Here is a 24,283-nt window from a genome sequence, read left to right as displayed (position 1 = left end):
GGACAGAATGTAAAGGTAAAAGTTAGCTCTTATTAAAATTTTAAATATCGACCAGAATGGAATCTTATCAGGGGCACCATCTGGAAACTTTCTCATTGTATGGCTTCAATATATATATATATATATTTGGGAATTATATGGACATATGTCACTGTACCTTTTTATACTTTGAGAAGTACAACTCCCAGAGTCCTAGGAAGGTTTCTGGTCCCTGGGCAGGCATTAACTTTTAAGAACTATATCTCCCAAATTTCTAGGAAATTGCCAGGTCTCTAGGCATGCACTGTCTTTTAAGTATTACAACTCTCAGAATCCCAGAAAGTTACCTGGTCCCTAGCAGGCTCTGTCTTTTAAGATTATTTTAATTAATCAATCTATCTATTGATAAAGTTGAGTCTATTTTTGTATGTCAATTGGCACTATGGGTAACTACTTTGTTTCTTATATTAGGAAGTTTTCTTTTGATTTAGCCTATCTAGCAACACTTATGGGGACAGGCACAATGCTTTTTATAGCTGTTTCAGGTTGAACTGAGGCATAGGTTATCAGAACCTAGGAAGGCTGTCATAGGTTATCAGAGACCAGGAAGGCTGAAAAATTTAGGCAAAGGTTTGTTTATCAGAAGCATCTGATTAATTGCTCCAGGTGAAGGGACAGGGAACATTTATATTGCTCTACTGGTTCATAATAACTTTCAATACCTTTAAAGCCTAGTAGTTCATAGTTTATAGGTGTTTTCACGGATGGTGATTGTCAGGCAAATGGAAATGTCTATATTAACATAACCGTTGTATTGAAGTCCACATTGTAGAAAAGGCAGTCAACTGGTGTCAGCAAAACAGCTGGAACATATTTACACCTTAGGGTCATAGCAAAGGCTATGACCTTGAGTTAAAAAGCATAGATACTTTTTCCCTGTGTACAAAGAGTCAGATATAGATTGTACAGAGATGTCTTTAGTTTGATGAGAAACACCTTTAAGTCTATATTTAGAGGATAGTCAAAGGAAATGTAAAATCTTAAACTTGTGCTAAACAATAAGTAGTCAGTATTTTTGGAGCTAGATTAATAGTTTCTCAAAACTGAATTGGTTAATGCTAAAACTTTGAGCATTTAAAGTCTTAGTATAATAATAGTGTAGCAAAGGAAAGAAATATGGAACACTTTTATTTGCTTTAAGCCATTATTTTGCCTTCATAAATTGTATCCATTCAAGTATCTCAAAAACATCTTTAGATCCTCACAACCCTGGCCTAGATATCCTCAGACCTCTGTAATTTGTGTTCACATGCCTTAACAACTTGTAATAAATAACTTGCATTTAAATACATAAGCTACTTTCTTACCACCGTTTAAGTTTTCACATCCTCAGACCTTTATAGCTTACATTTATACAGCTTAATACACCTTCTTAGACCCTAAGACATTTGCTTAGGTGCTCACAAATTAAGGTTAAACTCTTCACCCTTTTTATAGATTTAATAGATTTTTAACCAAATCAATGACATGAAATTATAAATCTGGAGGTGTAGAATGCTTACATAAGTCAAGTTTAATTCTTCGGTTGTTCTGTTTTTATTTTCTTTGTCAGGAAGCTCAGCTGAATACAGGACATGGAGAGGCTTTTAAACATGCTTGAATGTCAGGAAGGAGAGAGCCATACCCCAACCATAGAAACAGCTTGTCAATAAATAGAACATCAAAAATAATCGTTAATGTCATTTATAACAAAAGTATGTATAAACTTTTGTTAAACCAAATTTAGTCACTACAACACAAGGAACTGTATTCTTGGAGCACAGTATTAGGGAGATTGAGACCACTGCCCTAGAGGCTAGGAGAAAGGAGAGGAACAAGGAAAGAGCTGATTCTCTGTTCCCAGCTGCTCATCTTCAACGCTCCTACCATATTTTGTTGACATCTGTGTGCCACGTGTTCAGTTTTGGAGGCTTGGAGGACTAAGTTCCAGATACCTGCACTTTGTTCAGGCTCTGCTCCTGAGTACTCTTTTATAAGGGTGTAGATCTGATCATGCCCCAGTGCTCTGCCTCCATTCCCACACCACCTTCCAGAGGTGGAGGATAGAATATCAGCACATCTTTTTTTTTTTTTTTTTTTTTTTTTTTTTTTTTTTTTTTTTTTTTTTTTTTTTAAATTTATTTATTATGTACACAATATTCTGTCTGTATGCCTGAAGGCCAGAAGAGGGCGCCAGACCTCTTTACAGATGGTTGTGAGCCACCATGTGGTTGCTGGGAATTGAACTCAGGACCTTTGGAAGAGCAGGCAATGCTCTTAACCACTGAGCCATCTCTCCAGCCCCTCAGCACATCTTTTGTTTCTACAGAATCCAAGAACCTGTAGATTCCTTCTAGGCTAATGTGACTTGATTGAACAAGACCCCCTGAAACATCTTCATGAACCCTAAAATTACTTCACCCAATAAACAGCAAAAAACAGTTTAGAGAGAACAATGACCAAATTCCCCAAATGACTGTTTATAAATGCTTGTTTTTATGTAAAAGGGGTTGACTATAAGTATTCGATGATCAGTCAATTTGGTAATAAAAATAATAAAGGGGATATGATACAGGAATGCTATTCATACAAATTTGTACCCATACAAAGGCAAAAACCAGAGGTAAAACAATGGAGAGAGAGAGAGCAAAAGGAAACTGCTGGTCCTCAAGTTGGTATAGCCAGCCTAAAAATGCTGCTACCTTAAGGAATGTGGTGCTCATCAACTCCAACTCTCCAGCAATTCCTGTTCACAAGTGCCATCTATCACGGTGTGGGCTCTTTCCCTTGTCGCCTGTATGCCAACACATCTAGAGGGCAAAAACTTGTACCCATGACAGAAAGCTTTGTACAAGGCCCATGAGCACAAATGGAGATAGCTATGTGTCAGGGAGACCGACTTCTATAAATTTTATAAACTTTATTCCAGGACATAAGGAATATATAAGATTAGGAAGTCTAGGGACAAACCCTAATTGTCATTAAGTTGGACATTCTTATCACACGGCTTTTTATGTGGCAGTAGATATTGACTGAGGTTTGTGTCCCACCTGGTCCCACCATTGTTCAGTCCTACCAGAGGTCTTCGTTAATTATAAACAGAACGGCCTATTATCTCAGGCTTCATATTAGCTCTTATCACTTATATTAGCCCATAATTCTTGTCTGTGTTAGCCACATGGCTTGGTTTCTCTTTCGGCAAGGCAGTCACTTTATGTTTGTTCTGTGTCTTAGTGACTACTGCAGACTGAAACTTTCCTCTTCCCAGAATTCTCTTTGTCCACCTCTACTTCCTGCCTGGTCACCCTGCCTATACTTCCTGCCAGACAACATGCCAATCAGCATTTATTTAAAATACAAGTGGCAGGTTACAGACCACTGTCCCACAGCACCTCCACCTCCTTCTTTTTTTAACAAGAACTATGAATCATATCTCCTTTGTTTACCTTTTCTACTGACCATTACCCATAACAACTAGTAACCAACATTCTAAATAAAGGAAAACATCCATAATCCATTTTGGGGGAATGTGGGCATAGTTTTTTCCAGGCTACTTTCTGCTGATTGGGGGAACTAATAATCTTACAGTGACCTAAAGAAAATATAAAATTGTGATCAAGTCGTGACTGGAGTATCCTGTGAGGCTTGATCATATCAAGCAGCAGTCTTTGAACTGTTCTGAATGTAGAACTCAGACATCTGAGCCATTCCTCCTGTTGTAGATTTCTCAGGGGGTCTTCTTTGGTCAAACCTGATTTTTCTTAATGCAGAATGAATCCAAAGTCCCTCATTTCCTGTGTAAACAAAAGCAAAACCTCTTCTCAAAGTAACATATCTTTTGACTTAAATTTTAAAGTAAAGGCATTTTCAAAATATATGTTGGATTAATCCAACAACATTTATAATCAAATATCTTTTAGCAGTGTTTGCTCCTTCCTCAGCCATCAAGCAATTTAAAGAGAACACAATAACATAGAGTATCCAGACTCTCTGTGTATTTTCCATCAACATGGCTTTATTTTAAACTCTATTTCTTTTATTTTTATTTTTAAGTTTGGCTTTTTGAGACAGGTTTTCTCTGTGTCTGTTTGGCTGCCATGGAAGTTACTCTATAGTTCACACTGTCCTTGAATTTAGAGATCTGCCTGCCTCTGCCTCCCCAGTGCTGAGATTAAAGGTGTGTGCCACCACACCTTAATCTTACATCTTAATATCACAGAAATCGGCCTGCATCTGCCTCTGAAGTTTTTGGATTAAAGGTGTGTACTACCGCACTTTGAACTCACAGAGATCTGTCTGCCTCTGCCTTCCAACTGTTGGGATTAAAGGTTTGTATCATCACACTCAACTACTCTCTTTTTTTTTATTTTAAGGACTTTATTCTTTTTCTTTTTTCTCCCAAGCCTACATATATTTTTTTAAACACACTGTAAACCATTTAGAGGTTTTCTTCATCAGAATATATCTTTACTGTATACATCTCTTTTTCTTACCACATGAATCTTTAATTTGCTAAATGATATGGCTGGGATTAAAGCTGTGGTTTTATGGATGTATCCAGCCCATTCCTTCGACTTTTTCTGAGAGTCTAGCCTCGTGGCAAAGGTACTGGCTGGAGAAATGTTTATTGCCACAACTCCATGGCATTTCAAGGTCCCTGCAATCACTAACACTCATGTGGTCAGCTTTTCATAAAGAACATTTAAGTATTTAATGTAAGGACCTCTTAAAAGAGTTGCAATATTTTGCAGCTGAGTCAGGAAACTTCACTTAAATGAAAGAACTTGCCTCTAGCAAGCAGAGCTCACCTGCAAAAGTGCTGCTATCAATAATCCATGCTTATTTTATTTATAGAATTAATTCCCAAGCTCTCTCAGGCTTTATGTGGATACAGTTGACTGAGGTTTCTGTCTTGCCTGTTCCCACTGTCATTCAGTCCCTAATAATTACAGAGGTCTACATTAATTATAAACTGATTGGCCTATTATCTGAGTTTCTTATTAACTCTTATAATTTATATTAGCCCAAAATTCTGGTCTGTGTTAACCATGTGGTTTGGTACATTTTTCAGCAAGGCAGTCACATCTTGCTTACTCTGTTTCTGGCTTATCTCTGTCTGGATAATGACTACAGACTGAAACTTCTCTCTTCCCAGAATTCTCTTTTCCCTGCCTCTAATTCCTGTCTGGTCACCTCGTCTATACTTCCTACCTGGCTACTGGTCAATCAGTGTTTATTTAAAATACAAGAGACAGGGTACCAACCACTGTCCCACAGCAAGTAAGGCATTACTAATATAGCTAGAACACCTGCTTAATTATCATGTGTGTCATCAAGTGAAGAGTGTTCGCAGATAACTATGTCAAGAGAAATCCTTGAGATAAGTCAGGACTTCTGGGCCTAGAGACATCCTCCAGATAAGGCTAGGCAGAAGCAAGAAGTTTTCTTGTGGAGGAAGGGAGCTGTCATATTGACAAGCTTAGAGAGAGCTGCCAGGCAATTGTAGACTGTGACCTCTACCAGCCACCAATGTCTTCTAACAGTCATCAGGTCCACATTAGTTACAAAAGATATGAAAGCCCTTCTGGCAACATGTATGTGGTGCACATAAACCTAAAGAGACATGCACATACACATATTTTTTTAAAAGCTCTATGCTAATGATCCTTTCCAGAAATTCAACAACTTGAAACCAAAAAAAAAAAAACATTAAATATTAAAGAGAAAGAATAAGGAAGGGGTGTCAAAAATCTGATCTTTAAAATTGAAGAAGAAAAATTTATGGTATGGTGTACCCAGTGTGAGAGCATATGACAATCCCAGAATTCAGCCTAAGTTAGAGGTGATTGAATTGAAAACGTTCATAAAAGGGAAGTCAGAAAGTTGGGTACTATACAGTTTGGGAGCCATGATAAAATTGTAAAGAGTATAAAAGAAGGGATATTTAGAAATTATTTGTCTGATCAAGCACTTTCAATGATTCAGTATGGCTTGTGGAAAAACTAGATGAGTCCTATGCCAGAGACATAAACAAAACAATGAACCTCCTCCATCCTTATCATAGGACACAAAAGAGGGACTATCTTTGAAAGGAAAGTGATGCAAGTTAACAGAGAATTTTTTATTAGTATTAGCCCTTGGTAATGTTCTTTTTAATACTCATTTAACATCTGGATACCAAGAACAATTTTTGTTCACTTGACACTGGGCCATCAAACTACGCATACAGAGTTACCTTTACTGTACAGTTCTTTGTTCTGGAATGACAGCTTATGGATTGTTCTAATGTCATGCCCACCTAGTATGAAAATATTTGGTTGTATAGATGATATAAATGCTAAAGTTTGAGTATTTTATTTTTATAAAAGCATCTAAAAACATATAAGTGTATATAAAGTAATGAGAATGGGGAAAGAATTCAAACAAGTGAGGAGAGCAAGGCATAGTTGTAAAATTTGTTGGAGTATAGTAGTCAAATAAGAAACATGTAAGGGTACTTAGAAAATCTTCCAACAGCAAGTACATGTACATGTAAACAAGCTGTGGATGTTTTGGGGGATACAAGGAAGTATGCAAGTTTTCCTGCTCCAATTTATATCGGTTTCCGTTCCTTTAGGTTTTATTTAGGGTTTCTATTGCAATGTTGAAATATGATACCGTGTTTCTGAATAAAAGAGGATGATATAATAACGGGGGCACTGGAAATAAACAGCAGCTTGAATATTAGTATTTCAAGAGACTTTGCCTATAACAATTTGTACTGAGTTGGGTTGAATTAAGAGGTTTGCTTTTATGAATAATCCATCTAAGAAAGGAGAACTGGCAGGTGCTGGTCAGCAACTATGGGGACACAGGTGTGGAAAGGAATACTGAAAGAATTCAACAGGAATCAGAGTGCCTGATATTTTTGCATATAGTAATATACAAATATTGTTGAATGTTTTTAGGAGTCAATAAATAAATTTCTCTTGTCAAAATATAGGCCACTTACCCTTGGGTAACATTATAGGATGATCACTGATGTAATATAAAGTCTGGTGTGTCTGAATGCTCTCCTGTCTTGAGGTTTGTTCTTTCTAACAAAATAGTCATGATACTTAAATTCAACTTATCAAAAATTTTCTGCACATGGCTGTGGGTCTCTCTATACTGATTTGTGACATAATTGATCAACCAGGATCGCACTTTTGGATACCAAGCCATGTGGCTGACACAGACAAGAATTATGGGCTAATATAAATTATAAGTGTTAATAAGAAGCCTGAGATAATAGGCCATTATGTTTATAATTAATGTAGACCTCTGGTAGGTAGGACTAGACAACAGTGATCAAAGTTGGATATTTTCTTTTTTTTTCTTTTTTTTTGGATATTTTCTAAGAAAAACAGTATAGATGAATATTTCAAAGTGCATAATCAACAGAAATGCCACAGTATTAGAGATAAACAAATGAGTCTTGATGAATAATAAAATTTCATGTAATTCCATTGTATATTATTTTAACATCACTGTAGTTTCAGAGCAATTTTAGATAAAATATCTTAGAATTTGTTATATTGTGAGGCAGCTCTACTATATTTCATAGTGAAAATTGGCATATTATCTCTCAGAGTGGCTCTATTTGTTATTGACATATTTGATTATTCGAGAAGTTGCTAACATTTTAACTTTTAGTAAGTAGAAAAATATCTTAAAGTTTGCCTATATTATTTGGTGGTATATGTTTAAATATGCAAGTGAATAAAATAAATTAACATTTTTATGTGATATACAAAAAATTCCTCTACAAAGGCCAGAGACTCCAATATTGAAAAGAAGATACACCTACCTGGATGTGCTCGCACAAAAATCAAAGCTGAATGACAGATCACAGAAACAATGTTATAAAGTCACATAAAATCATAGATGTATTTGTATGTGTTTAGGGTTGTGCTTGTATTGTTGCATAAGAATTCTGGTAAAGAATTCTTTAATGGGCTCAAGAAATGGGCAGGAGTTGAGGAAATATAAAATGCAAAACTCATGATTGTATCTATTTACTTCTTCAATTTTCAGCAAGATGCACATAGCACCTTTGCTGCACTAGTCACAAGCAGAAATAGCAACTTTCTCCCAGAAGTCAATTATTGATATCCACAACTTCATCATGGAATTCCCTTTGCTGTGTTAATATTAAAAGAGCTTTCTTAATTATAGAACAAAAATTCAAAGGTCTCCCAATAAATTAGAATAACCTCTTTCTTAATAAACTGGCAAAGATGAATTCCATAGTTTCTAGGTCTAAATCTCATTTGGGACAACTTGAATACAATTATATTTTCTCTACTATTTTCTATACTGCTGTACACACTTAACCAATAGTAATCATATAATCATTATTTTTTAATAGTAAGGCTATGAAGTGCAAATATAAACCTATACTTCCTTTGAAAAATCTAATCCATGAAATGATATTAACTAGTGAATCAGATAAGCTTTTTTTTTCTCAAATGTTTTTCCCACAAGGCTTTTAAACTACATTTACACTTCTAAAATTGTTTACTAACAAGCTTAAAATAATGGTATCATTAAAGAAATTGATAGTTCCTGAATATGCAATTGTGCGGACTTCAAATGATACATTAGTGACCTATTTAAAATTAATTTGTGTAATATTGAAATGAATACTGTATATTTGTCATGAGTGAACACACCCCCACAATCTACAAAGGCTACCATAAAAAAAACAATATTTTGTTACTGAAGTCGAATTTTTTTCCATAAAAAACTGTTATCCAACAGCTATTATGCATTATGAAAAGCAAAAATATCTCCTCCCTAGTTTAGGTCTTTTATACAATTAAAACCATTATTTTAAGCTTGTTAGTAAAACCAAGCATGTTGATGATAATGCCTTCATAGAAGTCAAGTGATCACTTTTAACTATAAATCAAGTGTTAAATGTACTCTGCATCTAAAACAAAACAAAAGAAAGAAAATCACATAGGTTCAATTTTTCAATACACAAGAATTTAATGGACAGTAGATAACAAGTTTGTATGGCATTAAAATTATATTAGGAAATGTTTTAATCATGATGTGTGTACCAGATAAGGAATCTTCAGCTCAATCATTTTTGGCTTGCCTTTTCTGAGGAAAGCAAAATCTACTATTCTCCCCTTAGAAACACAAAACCACAGTTTGGCATATTTGCCAAATACTTCTTGCTCTCAAATATAAGAGGATTTTATTGCTTCATATTGAAGATGGAAATTGCACATGGCAGCAAGAAAAGCATTGTCAACTTAGTGATATTTAGGTCTTCTTACCTTCTGGGCAACTTTTTTTCACAACAAGTAGCATTAACCAACATCATATCTAATTAATCCTACTGCATTTATTTTCTAAATTAGCACATATATGTTATGTATTGACACCCCTCACTCCCAACATTCTTTTCACCCTAGGATACCCTTATCTATTTCTACAAGTCTAAATTTCGTACTTTGGAGACCCATAAAAATCGATCAAGGACAACTCTGTATCTATCAGTTTGGAGTTAACCATTAAAACCTGGTAGGATCAACAGTATGAATACAATTAAAGGCAGTGAATATTGTCCCAGAATAAATTAGTAGCCAGAAAATGAGAGTAAAGTAGTGCTTTGTGACCTCTTCCTTGTTTTTGACTGATTATCTGAACTTGTGTGGGTTTATTGAAGATGATGCAATGGTTTTATCTGTCTGTAGGCCTTTCACCCTACTTACTGAAACGTACATAGTTCCTGCCATCTCTGCCTCAGTGCTCACTGATCCTTAAATGGGTGATATAAACTAATTATTTAGTGTCCGAACAATAATCATTACCTATTTTCTGCATTTTGTACATTCATGAGTCTCCTCTTTATCACTGTCCATTGTAAGAAGAGGCTTCTCAGATTAAAGTTGTAAGCTGGTTTTGTGTTTATAAACATAAATATTTAGGAGACAGTTTGGTATGAAGGGCCAGTTAACCATCAAAATTATGCTCCCTACACAGACCAAATACCTTTACAGACTTTATGTAAGTCAGGCTCACAGTCTGAAGCATTGTGGGATATTCATCACCACCACCATAGTCAATCCAGAGTCTGCTACAAAAGAAAAGATACAAATTTCTATTGTTTTTCATTTTTTTCTTCTCCTTATGCAGTAATAATTAGACCTCACTGCCAAAAGTCCTTAAGTTGTTCTGTCTTCTTCATTCCATGCTGAAGGACCCTCATTCTCTGAAATTTCTGAAAATGCTATTGATTTGTGTTCTTCATGACAATGAGTTCTAGCAAAGCTTTATGCACAGTGGAGGGTAACCACAGTTGTGAAGCTCTGCAGAACTACAGAAATGAGAACAAATTTCTGTTGAAATTTCATTAACATTTTCCATTCTGAGTTCCTTACTTGATGTTTATGTATCTCTTTGCCTTTGCCCTATTTGATTGACATTCTTCTAAAATCATATTTTTCAACAATAAGTCTTGGAAAATAATTGAGATGCATTTGGCAAATTAAATCAATTCCTTAACCTGTCATCTGCCGGCTACACTGCAACAGAAGTCATACTATTTGCTAAAGGAAAGAGCCACAAACTGTCCTCTTGAAAAAAACACTGATACAATAAAATCCCTCTCCTGGATTTCTTGAACAGGCCAAAAAAGTAAAATGTTTCAATACGTATCTTTTGTGAAATAAAAATAGTAAAATAAGGTATTCAGATTGGATGATAGAATGGATGAGAGACTTGAAAATAAGAATATGATACATTGTTCTGAAACCTTTATTTATAGAATTGTGTGCCATATAAATTATTAATATAACTAAACTTAAAAATCATTAAAAAATAATAAATATGCACCACTGATATGTAACACACTATATCTTTAAATGAAAAGTATTAGGTATCTGACAAATGACTGTCTAATTGAAATTATTTAATGCTACATCATGATTGCAAAAATACATAAATGGATTCATCTACTAAACATTGGGATGTTAAAATGTAGGATAGAACACATGATATTATGCTCATATTTTATATTGAGTGCCAAATAATATCTGTATATTAAAAGGAATCCAGGCAACCTGATGTTCTTTTAAAAAATAACAAGAATCATTCACTATATCCAAACAAAAGGTCTATAGTGAAAATTAAAAAGTAAAATAAACTCTGCCATATTATTAAAAGAAGAAAAACAGCTAACGAAGATATTTTACAAAAGTAAGGAAACTAAAAAAGCTTCTATAAAATACAAACTGTAAATAAGAGTCCTCCAATTTCCATTTTCCATGGTAAAAAAATATGATTTGAAAGATCATAACAATAAAACACAGAAGCTCTCTGTTATACATATAAAGAAATAGAAATTCTGATTAAAACCCTTTCTTGCTCAGAGTGTTTCTTAATGCAGTTTTAACATCTTTGTTCCTCAAGCTATAGATTATTGGATTCATCATGGGAATTACAGTGGTATAAATAATTGAAGATATTTTTCCATTATTTGTTGGTCCACCTGAGTTGGGCTTGAGATACATAAATGCTCCAGATCCAAAGAACAGAGAGACAGCAATTATGTGGGAACTGCAAGTGCTGAAGGCTTTTGACCTGCCCTCATTGGACCTCATTTGGAATATGCTGGAAAGGATCAAGCCATAAGAGATAAAGATGATGACAGTGGGTACAATGATGTCTTTTCCTGCTACAATAAATATCTCTATCTTGTTAACATAGGTGCTAGTGCAGGAGAGCTGCAGCAAAGGGAGGACATCACAGAAATAGTGGTTGATGGTGTTCCCATCACAAAAGGTCAGCCTGAGGACACAACCAGTGTGGATCATAGCACCAGAAAACCCCATGAAGTATGAAATAAGCATAAGATAGGAACACACCTTGGGAGACATGGCAATATTATACAACAGTGGATTACAGATGGCCACATACCGATCATAGGCCATTGATGTTAGGACATAACACTCAGAAATGACACAGAAACAAAATAAGTAGAACTGGGTCATACATCCTACATAGGAAATAAAATTTTCCTTTAGTATGAAGCTCATTAACATTTTAGGTGTAATTACAGAAGAGTAACAAAAATCTACAAAGGATAAGTTAAAAAGGAAAAAATACATAGGGGTGTGAAGGTGAGAATTCAGCACAATGAGAATTATTAGAGCCAAGTTCCCTAATGCAGTTATCATGTATATTCCTAGAAAGAGTAGGAACAGTGGTATTTGGAGGTTGGACTGTCTTGTTAGCCCCAAGAGAATAAATTCAGGTACCACAGAGACATTTGCCACAGCCATTTCCTTATATGACATCCTGTGAAACAAAAATAAATGGTGATGTTAGAGAATCATGCAATACTTACCACAGTTGTTTAAAAAACTGCCAGCAGGGCTGTCGTATCCTATGGTGACTGCATTGGAAATGAAGGAGAAAAAGGAAAGTACGAGGCCCATAACAGCACTTCCCTTATTTCAACTCAATATTTTTGTTTCATCTCCTTTCCAATACAAACAGAAGCTCTAATAACATGTTTTTACAATCCATCCTGAATGAACTCTGGTACGTTAGAATCATGAACCCTGTTTCAAATATAAACCAAAAGAACCAGAATGTAGGAATAATGGAAAATTCTGCTCCAGTCCCGTGTGATTTTATGTAATTACTGCACACACAAAGTGAACATGCTAATTTAAGCATCACAACACAGGTATCTACCGACTGTGAAAAGGATTCTGCTTGTCTGGGACATCTATCTAGAAATTTCCATTGAGCTGTAGGACTTTAGAAAATAATAAGAAAATGGAACAACTCTAATCCTTGGACTGTATCAGTGTGAAGTCACTATGTAAAAAAAAAGCACATATTTTGTACTCTTTGTGCAATCTCAGTTAAAATCACACAAGAGAGAGTATAAACCTGGCTACTTAAATGCAGGTAGTGAAAAAGAGATGATATTGGTCAAAATGAAATAAAAATTCAATTATCTAAAATGATAATTTCACGACTTTGATGGTGTTAATGAAAATTAGCTATGTCACATTGTATATCCAAATTTCCTAACAAGATACAACATAAACTAGTGTTCTCATTACATATGCATGCATAAAAGGTTTCCAATAACAAAGAAAGCATATACAATTTAACTTCATTGAAAAGTTATTTCACAATAATTTGAAAACAAGAAATTACACACACATACATATATTATGGAAATATATATATATATATTATATATATATATATACATACATACATACATAAATATCAAGTTGCTCTAAAGATCAAGAAGATAATATGGCTGTTTTAAAGCTGACCTAGACCTTGTCATTGTTAGTTACTGCTTAGTTTCTTGATGTAAAATTTCAGGCTCTGTGGCGTTGATTCTTTTCTGTCCTAAGAGTTGTGTCACAGCAAATGTTGTAATTCTCAAAACTTGTTTTCATAGTTTTCAATGGTAATCTTTAGTCCACTAAAATATCAGAGGAAAGTGAGAATTTTATCTATTATCAAAAGAGCCACTGAGAAAACAGACACTTCAGATGACTTTAGTGACATAATGCACTTGACTATATGCAAAGCAGAAGCTTACTCAATAACTTCCCAGAAACAGACAGGAGATATAGAGAATGAGCCAGTAGCACTTTCATAATACACTGGGATGGGAAATTCAGATCTTGGAGATTTGAGTCATGCACACATTTCTCTATGGAGATTGTACATTTTTTGTACTTGAGCCAATTCTGAACTCCCATCTTCTAATCACTTACATCTCTTCAGGGACAGCTATTGTTTTTGTCTTTCTTTCATTGTTCATAGTCTACTGATAATGCTACCAACAAGACAATAACTACTTGATGCAACAAATATCAATGAATATAGCAACACATTTTAGGCATTGTCTCTTAGAACATTTCCCTCAAATCAATTTAAACAAAATGGTCCTCTAGAAGTTGATCTAGGCACTTCATATGCATTAGGCAAGTACTCTATCACCAAACTAATTTCCTCCACCTTCAAAATCACTGTTTTTACACTTTCTATGAATTCCTGCTTGAATGTCCCTCTTATTATCCTTAAAGACAACACATTAGTGATTGGCTCAGCAATTCCTACACCTGTTGTAGAGCAAAACGAAGACTAAAAACTTAAAATATGTATATTATTCATCTCTCCCACACATCCTTATTGTGATAGTTTTGAGTGGTATTTAAATATCTCTGTGCTTTGGGTTTTGTTTTGTAAAATAGGAATTGTCAATGTAAACCATCTTTCACTAAAATGTTGTAGTTATTTAGAAAAATAAAGGGAAAGGGTTTAACTAATGTAATGCCTATGGAAAACAGTAAACTATCACCTCTGAGTATATGTGCTCTTAGACCTATGAAACGGTTCTGTGTAACTCAGGCTGGCCTCAAACTTGTCATACTTCCTACCTCCACCTTTTTCAGGAATTCCTGAACACCACTACAACTGGCTCTGTGCATGTTAATTTATTACTATTTGATAATATCCCATATTGAAAGACTTTTAAAATGCAAACAAAAATGGGTATATCAACACAGTAGAGATTACTGGCTAAGGAAGGAATGTATTAAATGTATACAAAGCAGCTTCATGTTGGAATTATTTATAAATAAATACCAGAGATGGATGCTTCACTGGTATTAGTTATTCAAGTAAGACTCCTTTTGAAACATACTTGCAACATCTATAAAATTGTAGAAGAAATATATCTGGAAAATGTCATTCTTTGTTTTACATTTATGTATTTGTTATACACAAAGCCCGTTGTTCAAATCACTACCTAATGAGGGGTATTGAGCGCCAGCCTCATTGCCCCCTCAGGCCTCAGAGGGAATGCTATGGCAAAGACAAGACCTAAGAAAAATCCAAGAGTGAAATGAATTATGCACTATGTACTTCCTTTTCCACATAAGTTTCTTTATTGTTATGCCTATATTCTCCTGCTTTTCTTCAAAGTTTCCAGTTTATATACACTTCTAGTCAACAATTCCCTGGCTTATTGCAACACAGGGTTCCAAGGATAGAGGAGTAGGATCGGGTGAGGGGAGGCATAGTACCCATTGATGAACTTTGAGACAAAAATATACTGTCAGCAGTATGGGCAAATTAAGAATTGGCATGGCCTGTGTAATAACATGGTAGACATCTGTGACTCTGAACTTCTATACAGCAGTAAAGGTTTTCTTTTACAAAATACCTTTAGTCTAGTTGAAATTGTTCTCAGGTGAAAGTCAACTAATTGTGTGTAGTATTTAAAGGAGCAAAACATGTTTTTAAGTGTCTACAGTTCTCACGGGACAATAGATGTAATAATTAATATATTCTAGTATATTTTCTATTTATCAATTATACAGTTAAATGAGAAGCCATCTCTGTGACCATCCATGGATGTATGTGGCCATAAGATTGAGATGCAATCATGAAATTACATGTACACATTACTTTAAAATGCATAATAATAGGGAAATATCATAGCTGTTATAGCACTTACGGAATTATAGATGAAGGCAACAGTTTTCAGAGTAAGTGGCTTTGCTGGTTCTTCTGGGTAGGGTTCCTCCATTTAAGAATACTTCCTCTTGTCGATTGGCATCAGATTTATCAATTGCTCTAAGCTGTAATTGTGTTATGGCTGTCAAGGTTTAGTATATTGAGTAAAATATGAAAATTTCTGTCAAGCCAAGCCAGTAACAAATTCTCCCAATTCCAGTACTCAGAAAACAAAGGCCTGAAGATAATTTCCAGGGCAGTTTTTCTTGCTAATAAACTATATCTTTCAACTAGTGTTTTGCTCAGTTAGCAGTAAAATACCCCAATTATGGAAGTAGATCCCAAATATGCTACTGGCCTGGAACAACAGGTTGTTGTTTAGTGACAAGGTTCTTATGAGGAAGACCATAAGACAAGAATATAAACAAAATATAAATTTTACAATATGCTTTTCTTTATTCCTTTTCAATTTCATGGTCTCTTTTTTCACTGATATTATGTAAATATGTATGTCTATGCACATATATTCCTAAACATATCCTAGTAGAATGTATAATGTTACTTAATAAGTATATTTTCAGTGCAGTCTATTTGATAGTAGATAGCTAATTTGAGTCCTCTCCTCTGAAGAATATTATTTCTTCCACTTCTTTAAGCATTCTTTAATTATCCATCTGTGAACTTTACACCTTTTACTTTATATTTTAGGAACTTAGTTATTTAGGGTGGAGCATAACTAAATTATACCACGTTATAAAATTAATGTGCATATCTTTGTCTTTGTGAGTCTATATTGGTGTTATAAAAGATATAATTAAAGTTTCTTTCGCACTTAGATAGTATAAAATGCTAAAATTGTATAAAATTTTCACTATGTTTACATAGAAGTCATTTTCAATCTGTTTAAATAAGTAAATGTGTGAAGAAATCAATATGTACTTCCTCATGTCATAATCAATAAATTCTTCCTTCGGATCTTAGCAACTCATATAGTTAGAAGCTCCCTATACTTGAATGTGCTTACAGAGTTAAGAAATGGTACTGCAGCACATTTAATTATATATGTACCTATTAAAACAAAACAGGATGTGAAGTCACTGTGTGTGTTCATGTTCTGTTTAGAGCATAGCATTTGAGTTCAGATAAATATGAGTTTCTCTGAGATTAAGGGTTAACAAAACTAAAAATAATACAGAACATTCTACAATGCCTATTCTGACTTCACCATCCTTCCTGTAGTGTTTACGTCCTCATGGCCATTGCAATTAACACTGGCTCTGTAAAGCAGTGGCAGCTTACTTGTGGAAGTGATCAATTAATTAAATTCAGAGTTTTATAGCAAGCTTCCTTTGCTGCCTTTTTATAGGAGTCCCTTTTTATGTAACAGATTTAAACATCATTATTTCCCACTGAAGGAGAATTATTAATTTCCTAATACGCTGACTAAAGTATATTCCATGGCTTCCAGTGTAACTCACAGTTGTGACATCAGTAAAATATGTGTATTCTCTATTCAATTATACAATATTCAAATGAATACAACCTTTGCTTTACAATGAGAGACAAGCTAAAGTAGACAAGGTGAGAGATACAAGACCTGAAATTTGCACAAAGAATTATAAGCAGCTAAGCAATGTGAGAGCAGAAACCCTGAAAAAATACTTACAAGTAACATTATATAGAAATAACAGGTTGTAATTAGGAATATACAAGTATATGCATGTACACATATGCATGTAACAACAATTAATAATAAGAAAGAACATGATTAGAAAGACATCAAGGAAGGGTATATGGAAAGACTTGAAGAGAGGAAAGGTATGTGGGAAAAGATATGGCATGTAATTATATTGTAATTAAAAAAAAGAATATTAAAAACACCATTTTGTTTTAAAAAGGTAAGACTAGGAAACAATTATAAAATTTGAGGCTTGAGCAAATGCTCTTTGAAAAAACAATCAAGGACAAAGGTTAATTTAAGTGCTAAATCAAGTAAATTTCTTATTTTCAAACTTTTCTCCCTTTGATATTTACAAAGAACATTCATAATTTAAAGATTAATTTAATAAAGAAATGAAAATGAGAAAAAATTATAGAAGAACTTGATTTTCTCTGAAAAAAACAACCATATATTTGTATTTTTAGGGCATTTTGTTCTTTGTGTTTTCAAAAGAGTGTTATAACCCTGTTAAACTCACTTTTGGTAACTGAATAATAATGAAATTTATCAAGAGTTGCTTCTGTGATTAGTGTCGCAAGGGTCTCAATGAATGTTACAAATATTTTCTTTTTAAAACATACTTTTATTAACTCAGAAAACAACTTACTAAAAACTGGCATATTTAAAATCAAAAGAGAAAAAAAAATCTGTTCGCCAGCTAACTATTTTGTAAGCATATGAAGCATAAAGGAACAGACACTTTATTTGATCGTAGCTAAAATGTCAAGAAGTTATATCTTGGTATTACCCTAATTCTTTCAATAAAAACTAAGCATACAGTAGGAGTCAATCAATGAAGCAAGTCACTACTGGTGTACTTCTTAAAATTTGGTATGGTTGATATTTGAACAAGGCAATTAAACACTACTGTTGTACGTCTTAAAATTAGGTATGCTTAATATTTGAACATGACAATTAAGACAACAAATGACTAAGGATTACTTTTAGAAAACTAAACTAATATTCAATGGAGATGAAAAGTAATTGAAAGTTGTTCATACTGCTAAATTTTGATAGGAAAGACTTATGGAATGACATCAGATGAGTATTTATTGAGTCATGTTTTTGCCGTTGTTTTGTTTGTTTGCCTTGGTTTAGTTTTGTCCAACAGAAATATTTTTTTTTCTTTGAGTTTGGTTTGATTTGGCTTTGGTTTTATCCAGAGAAACATTAACATCCTCCCTGTTAACTTTTATTAGTTCCTCATGGAAAACTTAACCAAAGCTTCATCAGTACTAACTGGGCATTAAAGTGGCTAAAGCTCCAGGTCCTGGCTTTGACAAACAATGGTGCTAAGAACATAGTTGAGCACATGTCCCTGTGGCACAATTGAGCATCCTTTGGTTATATACCCCAAAGTGGTATTAATGGGTCTAGAGGAAGGTTGTTTCCTAATTTTCTGAGAAATCGCCACACTGATATCCAAAGGGGCTGTGATAGCTTGCATTCCCACCAACAATAAAAAACGTGTTCCCTTATCCCACAACCTCTCCAGCATAAGCTGTCATCAGTGTTTTTGATCTTGGCCATTCTTACAGGTGTAAGATGGAGTCTCAGACTTGTTTCGATTTGCATTTCTCTGATGACTAAGGATATTGAACATTTCCTTAAGTGTCTTTCAGCCATTTTAGATTCCTCTGTTGAAAGTACTTTGTTTAGGTCTGTACTCCGTTTTTTATTGGAGTTATTTGTTCTTTTGATGACAAATTTGAGTTCTTTGTAATTTTGGAGATCATACCTCGTCTGATATGGGCTTAGTGAAGATTATTTCTTATTTTGTAGACAGTCTTTTTTTCCTGTTGACCGTGTACTTTGCTTTACAGAAGCTTTTCAGTTTCAAGAAGTCACATTTATTAATTGTTTCTCTCAGTGTCTGTGCTATAGGGGTTATGCATAATTAAAGCAAAATCAAATTAAATAAAATTTCTGTGTAATTTAATGGATCATTTTCCAAACTGACATATCTTATTTGATATGTCTTCTATCTGTTGATATGTTTGCTTAACTAGAAACATTTTTAAAGACTTCAGATATATCTTTTATTCAGAGAAATCAGCTACTATTTAATACAATAATCAGGCGAATATGTAAGGACAAAAGATATACTCCCTTTAAAACAAAAAAAAAACAAAAACAATAGTATATTTTAACATATGTTGAGCTACAACATACCTAAGCTCAATTTACAAATCATGAAGAACCAAGGCCAGGCTAGCCAATAAACTACAAAAGCTATTCTTTTTCTTTAATGAAATGACATTAATAATACAAAGTAGGCATTAATACAGAAAAAAAATATGATAGATATGAAAGAATAATGTTATTTTTAACATGATGGTCATTGAAAAATCATGTGTCATTATGAAAACTATAAATCTAGCTGAGTTTCAACACATTATTTGTTTTAGAAATATATTTTAAAAATACAACTGAGCTTATTTAAATTCAAATTAAATGGCAAACCTGGAGTGTTGGAAATATTCAAAACTCAAATGATGATTGTGACTATACCTCCACAAAGATCTATGAGCAAAATATTAATGATAGATCAATGAAGAAATATTCAGTTTATACATACATACATACATACTGAGATTAGGAAAGTGAAATGATTGGAGGAAAAACAGTGTATGCATAAGAAAAAATAAAACAAATGTACAAACCTAGATCACTAGGTTTGTGCACTATGGTCAAACATCAAGGACAAAGATTTAAGGTTAATATCTGCTCAAAAAATTCTGCTCAAAGTATTTCTAAGTGCAACTTTAACATCTTTGTTTCTCAAGCTGTAGATTAAAGGGTTCATCATGGGAACCACAGTGGTATAAAGGATGGAAAAGATCTTTCCCTCTTCCAGAGATCCTGTTCTGGAAGGCTTAAGATACATAAAAGCACAAGATCCAAAGAACAGTAAGACAGCAAGTATGTGTGAACTGCAGGTGCTGAAAGCTTTATACCTACTTTCAGTGGAATTTAGTTGGAAGATGCTGAAGAGGACAAAACCATATGAGGTAAAGATGATGGCAGTAGGAAAAAATATGTCTTTTGTCCCTACAATGAAAACTCCTATCTCATTGACATATGTACTAGTACAGGAGAGCTGAAACATAGGAAGGAGATCACAGAAATAATGGGTAATGATGTTTCTGTTGCAGAAGGATAATCTCAGAACACATCCTGTGTGGATCATGGCATCAGAAAATGCCGTCAAATATGACCCAAGCAAAAGATAAGAGCACACCTTAGGAGACATGGCAACATTATACAAGAGTGGATTGCAGATAGCCACATAGCGATCGTAGGCCATTGATGTTAGAAGATAACATTCAGAAATGGCAAAGAAACAAAAGAAGTAGAGCTGAGTCATACATCCCATATAGGAGATAATGTTCTTCTCTAATATGAAGCTCATCAGCATTTTGGGTGTAATAACAGAAGAGTAACAGAGGTCAATGAAGGACAAGTTAAAGAGGAAAAAGTACATGGGGGTGTGGAGGTGAGAATTCAGCACAATTAGAATGATCAAAGCTAAATTCGCCAATGAAGTTATAATATATGATGCTAGGAAGAGTATGAAAAGGGGTATTTGTAACTCAGGTTTGACTGTTAACCCCAAGAGAACAAATTCAGTTACTATAGAGTTATTTGTCAGAGACATTTTCTTTCCTAAGAGATCTGAAGAAATGAAAAACTGTATGGTAAAATTTGAGGAACACACAGAGCATCTAATGATTATTTTCATCTATAAACATGAAGAACATGCTGAGAATGTCTAGAAATAAACCACGTGATATCAGTGACTCTGTTTCTGTTTTTTTGATGCTATGGAGTTAAAATATCTCCTCCATGTTGGAGTCTATGGCCTACAAATATGTGAAGAATATCATAGACTTGTTTGTGGGTGTAATCTGATAGATTTACATCCCAGCAGGGATCCTTAACAACTGGACATGGGGAATTGTTCTGACCAGGACATACTATTTTCTCTTACCCTTTCTTTATTGCTCCATCCTTGGGTGAACACAGAGAAAAGCAAGACAAATGTCTTAAGAAAATTGATATGTGTAGAAGAATTTGAGATCTGTTTATGAAGAGGCAGCTTTTATTGAAATCTGATGTCCAGTGACTCTGAACATTTCCTGCCCGATTTAATAGTGCATTCTCCTGACAAATGCAATCAAGTTAGTATAGAACATACCGTGGAGAAAAAAATCATATTATGAATCCTAATATTCACATCAATGTGACGTCACTCTGCAGTCAGAAAGCAGCAGTATTAAGTTGTAAACCTTCATTATTTCTCATAAGTTATAATAAGATATATGCAGCATGAGCAGGCAACCAGGATATCAGTTGGTGGAATTTATGAGAAAGTACATCAAGTGATGCTGTCAAAGGTGAAGAAGAAAATCCTGCTGCTTCCTCAACATAGTTATTTACTCTTCTCCTGAATGTGAACTCCAGGCTCCAAATATTTTTGCTTTGATCCTATGAAATATTTTTTTGCAAGGTTGTTTTCTCACATCACTCAGCCATATCTCTGAACTCTTCTGTATAGACTGAAATGCTGTTCCTTACTCCAAAATCTTTTCTTTTTATCATACTGGGCACTTATGTGATATCAGAAGTTTCAAATTAGTTTAATTTTTTGAGGCACTTGGAGAATAGATGCTGTCTCTAACTTCTCCAAGTGAGCAGAGCTTAAATATGAAAAGGCAATGAGTGTTCATGGGCAGGCTAGAACATGATTCGTCCTTATTTTCATGTCCTTCTCTTTGGGGATCAAACAGCCTTTCTTCTTAAGGTAATATTGAACTTCTATCACTTAATCCTCTTCATCTCTTCAGGGAAATCAATTATGTATGTGCTTACCTATCCTATTCCACCACTTAAATGGTGCAATACTGTGGAAATTACCTTTAGGTTTTCTAACTGGTTTATCAAAAACTGTTCAAGAAGCTAAGCAACATACCTCAGATACTAATGTCTGTTGATGTCTCTACAACCATTACAAATCATTATATGTTATTCTGAGAAGCAATCCCAAGATCTTACATACATTGTGTCAGTATTCTAGCCCCTACACAAATTTCTTCATCTCACCCCAAATTTCTTCTGATGGGTGGCATCTCATCTATGTTTTTTCATTGCATGATACTATTTTTATGATTTTAAACTTAAAAATGGCATGGTTAGCATTAGGTTTTTCATATGCTTGCCATAGGAAAAAAAGAAACAAAAGTGCTTGAGAGTTTTTTGTTTTTGTTTTTTTTATCTCTTCAACACACTTTCCTAATATGAGAGTTTGGGAAAGTTATTTAATATGTAGGCACCTAGATTATTCTTTGTAAAATAACTATTATAAATTAAGCATATATTTATTAGATTCTCTTTGTGTATGGAAAAAGAAAAGAGTTACCCCAAGATATTTTATGTTACTTGTGGCTATCGTGAAAGGTGATGCCTCTCTGATTTCCCTCTCTGCTTTTTTATCCTTTGTGTATAGTATGGCTACTGATTTTTTTGACTTGATCTTGTATCCTGCCACATCACTGAAGGTATTTATCAGCTGTAGGAGTTCTCTGGTATAGTTTTTGGGGCCACTTATGTACACTATATTATCATCTGCAAATAACAAAAGTTTGACTTCTTCTTTTCCAATTTGAATCCCCTTGATCTCCTTATGTTGTCTTATTGCTATTGCTAGAATTTCAAGCACTATATTGAAGAGATATGGAGATAGTGGCCAGCCTTGTCTTGTTCCTGATTTTAGTGCTATCGCTTTGAGTTTCTGTCCATTTAATTTGATGTTAGCTGTTGGCTTGCTGTATATTGCTTTAATTAAATTTATGTATAATTCTTATATCCCAAATCTCTAATGTCTTTATTATGAAGGAGTGTTGAATTTTGTCAAATGATTTTTTAACCTCTAATGAAATGATCATATATTTTTTCTTTCAGTTTATTTATATGATAGAACATTGATAGATTTTCATATGCTGAACCAGCCCAGCATCTCTGGGATGAAGCCTACTTGATTGGTTCAAACTCCTTACCTAACAGGGAAATGCAAATCAAAACAACTTTGAGATACTATCTTATACTTTTCAGAATGGCTAAAATCAAAAAATACTAATGATAGCTTATGATGGATTGGATGGGGAGTAAGGGGAACATGTATACATTGCTGACCAGAATACAAACTTGTGCAATCATTTTGGAAATTAGTCGGGCAGTTTCTCTTAAAATTGGGAGTCAACCAACCTCAGGATTCAGCAATACCACTCTTGGGAATGTACCCAAAAGTTGCTCCATTATACTATTAAAAGCATTTGTACAACTATGTTCATAGCAGCATTATTTGTAATAGCCAGAACCTGGAAACAACCTAGATGCCCCTCAATGGAAGAATGGATAAAGAAAGTGTGGCACATCTACACATTAGTGTACTACCAAGAGGTAAAAAAAAAAAAAAAAGCCAATGACATCTTGAATTTTGCATGCAAATGGATGGAATTAGAAAACACTGTCCTGAGTGAGATAACCCAGACCCAAAAAGATCAATATGGTTTGTACTCACTCATAAGTGGATACTAGGCATAAACAAAGGACATTGAGCCTATAGATCATGATCCTAGAGAAGCTAAGTAATAAGGTGCATAAAAAAACCATATATAGACCCACCTGAACTTGGAAGCAGACAAGATCACCTGACAAAATTTGGCAGCATTGTGGCAGTGGTAGAAGGAAGAGGACACAGGAAGAGAAGTGAGGAAGGCGGTAGGGGAGAGCTTAAGGAATGGGATAGTTGAGACGGAAGAAGGACAAATATGGGAGCAAGGAAAGAGATATGTTGATTGAGGGAGCCATTTTGGCGTTGGCAAGAAACCTGGCTCTAGAAAAATTCCCAGAAATTCACAAGGATGACCCCAGCTAAGGCCCTAAGCAATAGATGTGATGGTGCCTAAACTGTCCTTGACCTGTAGTCAGACTGATGATTATTTTAAATTT

General features: G+C 34.3%; 2 protein-coding genes across 2 annotated transcripts; both read right to left on the bottom strand.

Annotated features, from left to right (window-relative positions):
- Nucleotides 1–11,402: 11,402 nt before the first annotated feature.
- LOC121451678 (olfactory receptor 145-like) lies at nt 11,403–12,350 on the bottom strand. The gene has a single exon (XM_041657376.1). It carries the CDS (start codon nt 12,348–12,350, stop codon nt 11,403–11,405), a length of 948 nt encoding a protein of 315 aa, XP_041513310.1.
- Nucleotides 12,351–20,000: 7,650 nt separating this feature from the next.
- On the bottom strand, nt 20,001–20,930 carry LOC121451804 (olfactory receptor 8B3-like). The gene has a single exon (XM_041657567.1). The coding sequence runs from the start codon at nt 20,928–20,930 to the stop codon at nt 20,001–20,003; it is 930 nt and encodes a 309-aa protein (XP_041513501.1).
- Nucleotides 20,931–24,283: the final 3,353 nt, after the last annotated feature.

Source organism: Microtus oregoni, unplaced genomic scaffold (genome assembly GCF_018167655.1).
Source record: "Microtus oregoni isolate MIOR12 unplaced genomic scaffold, Mior012 000008F_ref0000371, whole genome shotgun sequence".
NCBI lineage: Eukaryota > Metazoa > Chordata > Mammalia > Rodentia > Cricetidae > Microtus > Microtus oregoni.
Note: the sequence above shows the minus strand (reverse complement) of the source record. Positions and strands in the feature narration are given on the sequence as shown.

Bases quoted from the DNA above. Each gene is read 5' to 3' on its own strand.
- LOC121451678 (XM_041657376.1), bottom strand. From the start codon at position 12,350: ATGTCATATAAGGAAATGGCTGTGGCAAATGTCTCTGTGGTACCTGAA.
- LOC121451804 (XM_041657567.1), bottom strand. From the start codon at position 20,930: ATGTCTCTGACAAATAACTCTATAGTAACTGAATTTGTTCTCTTGGGG.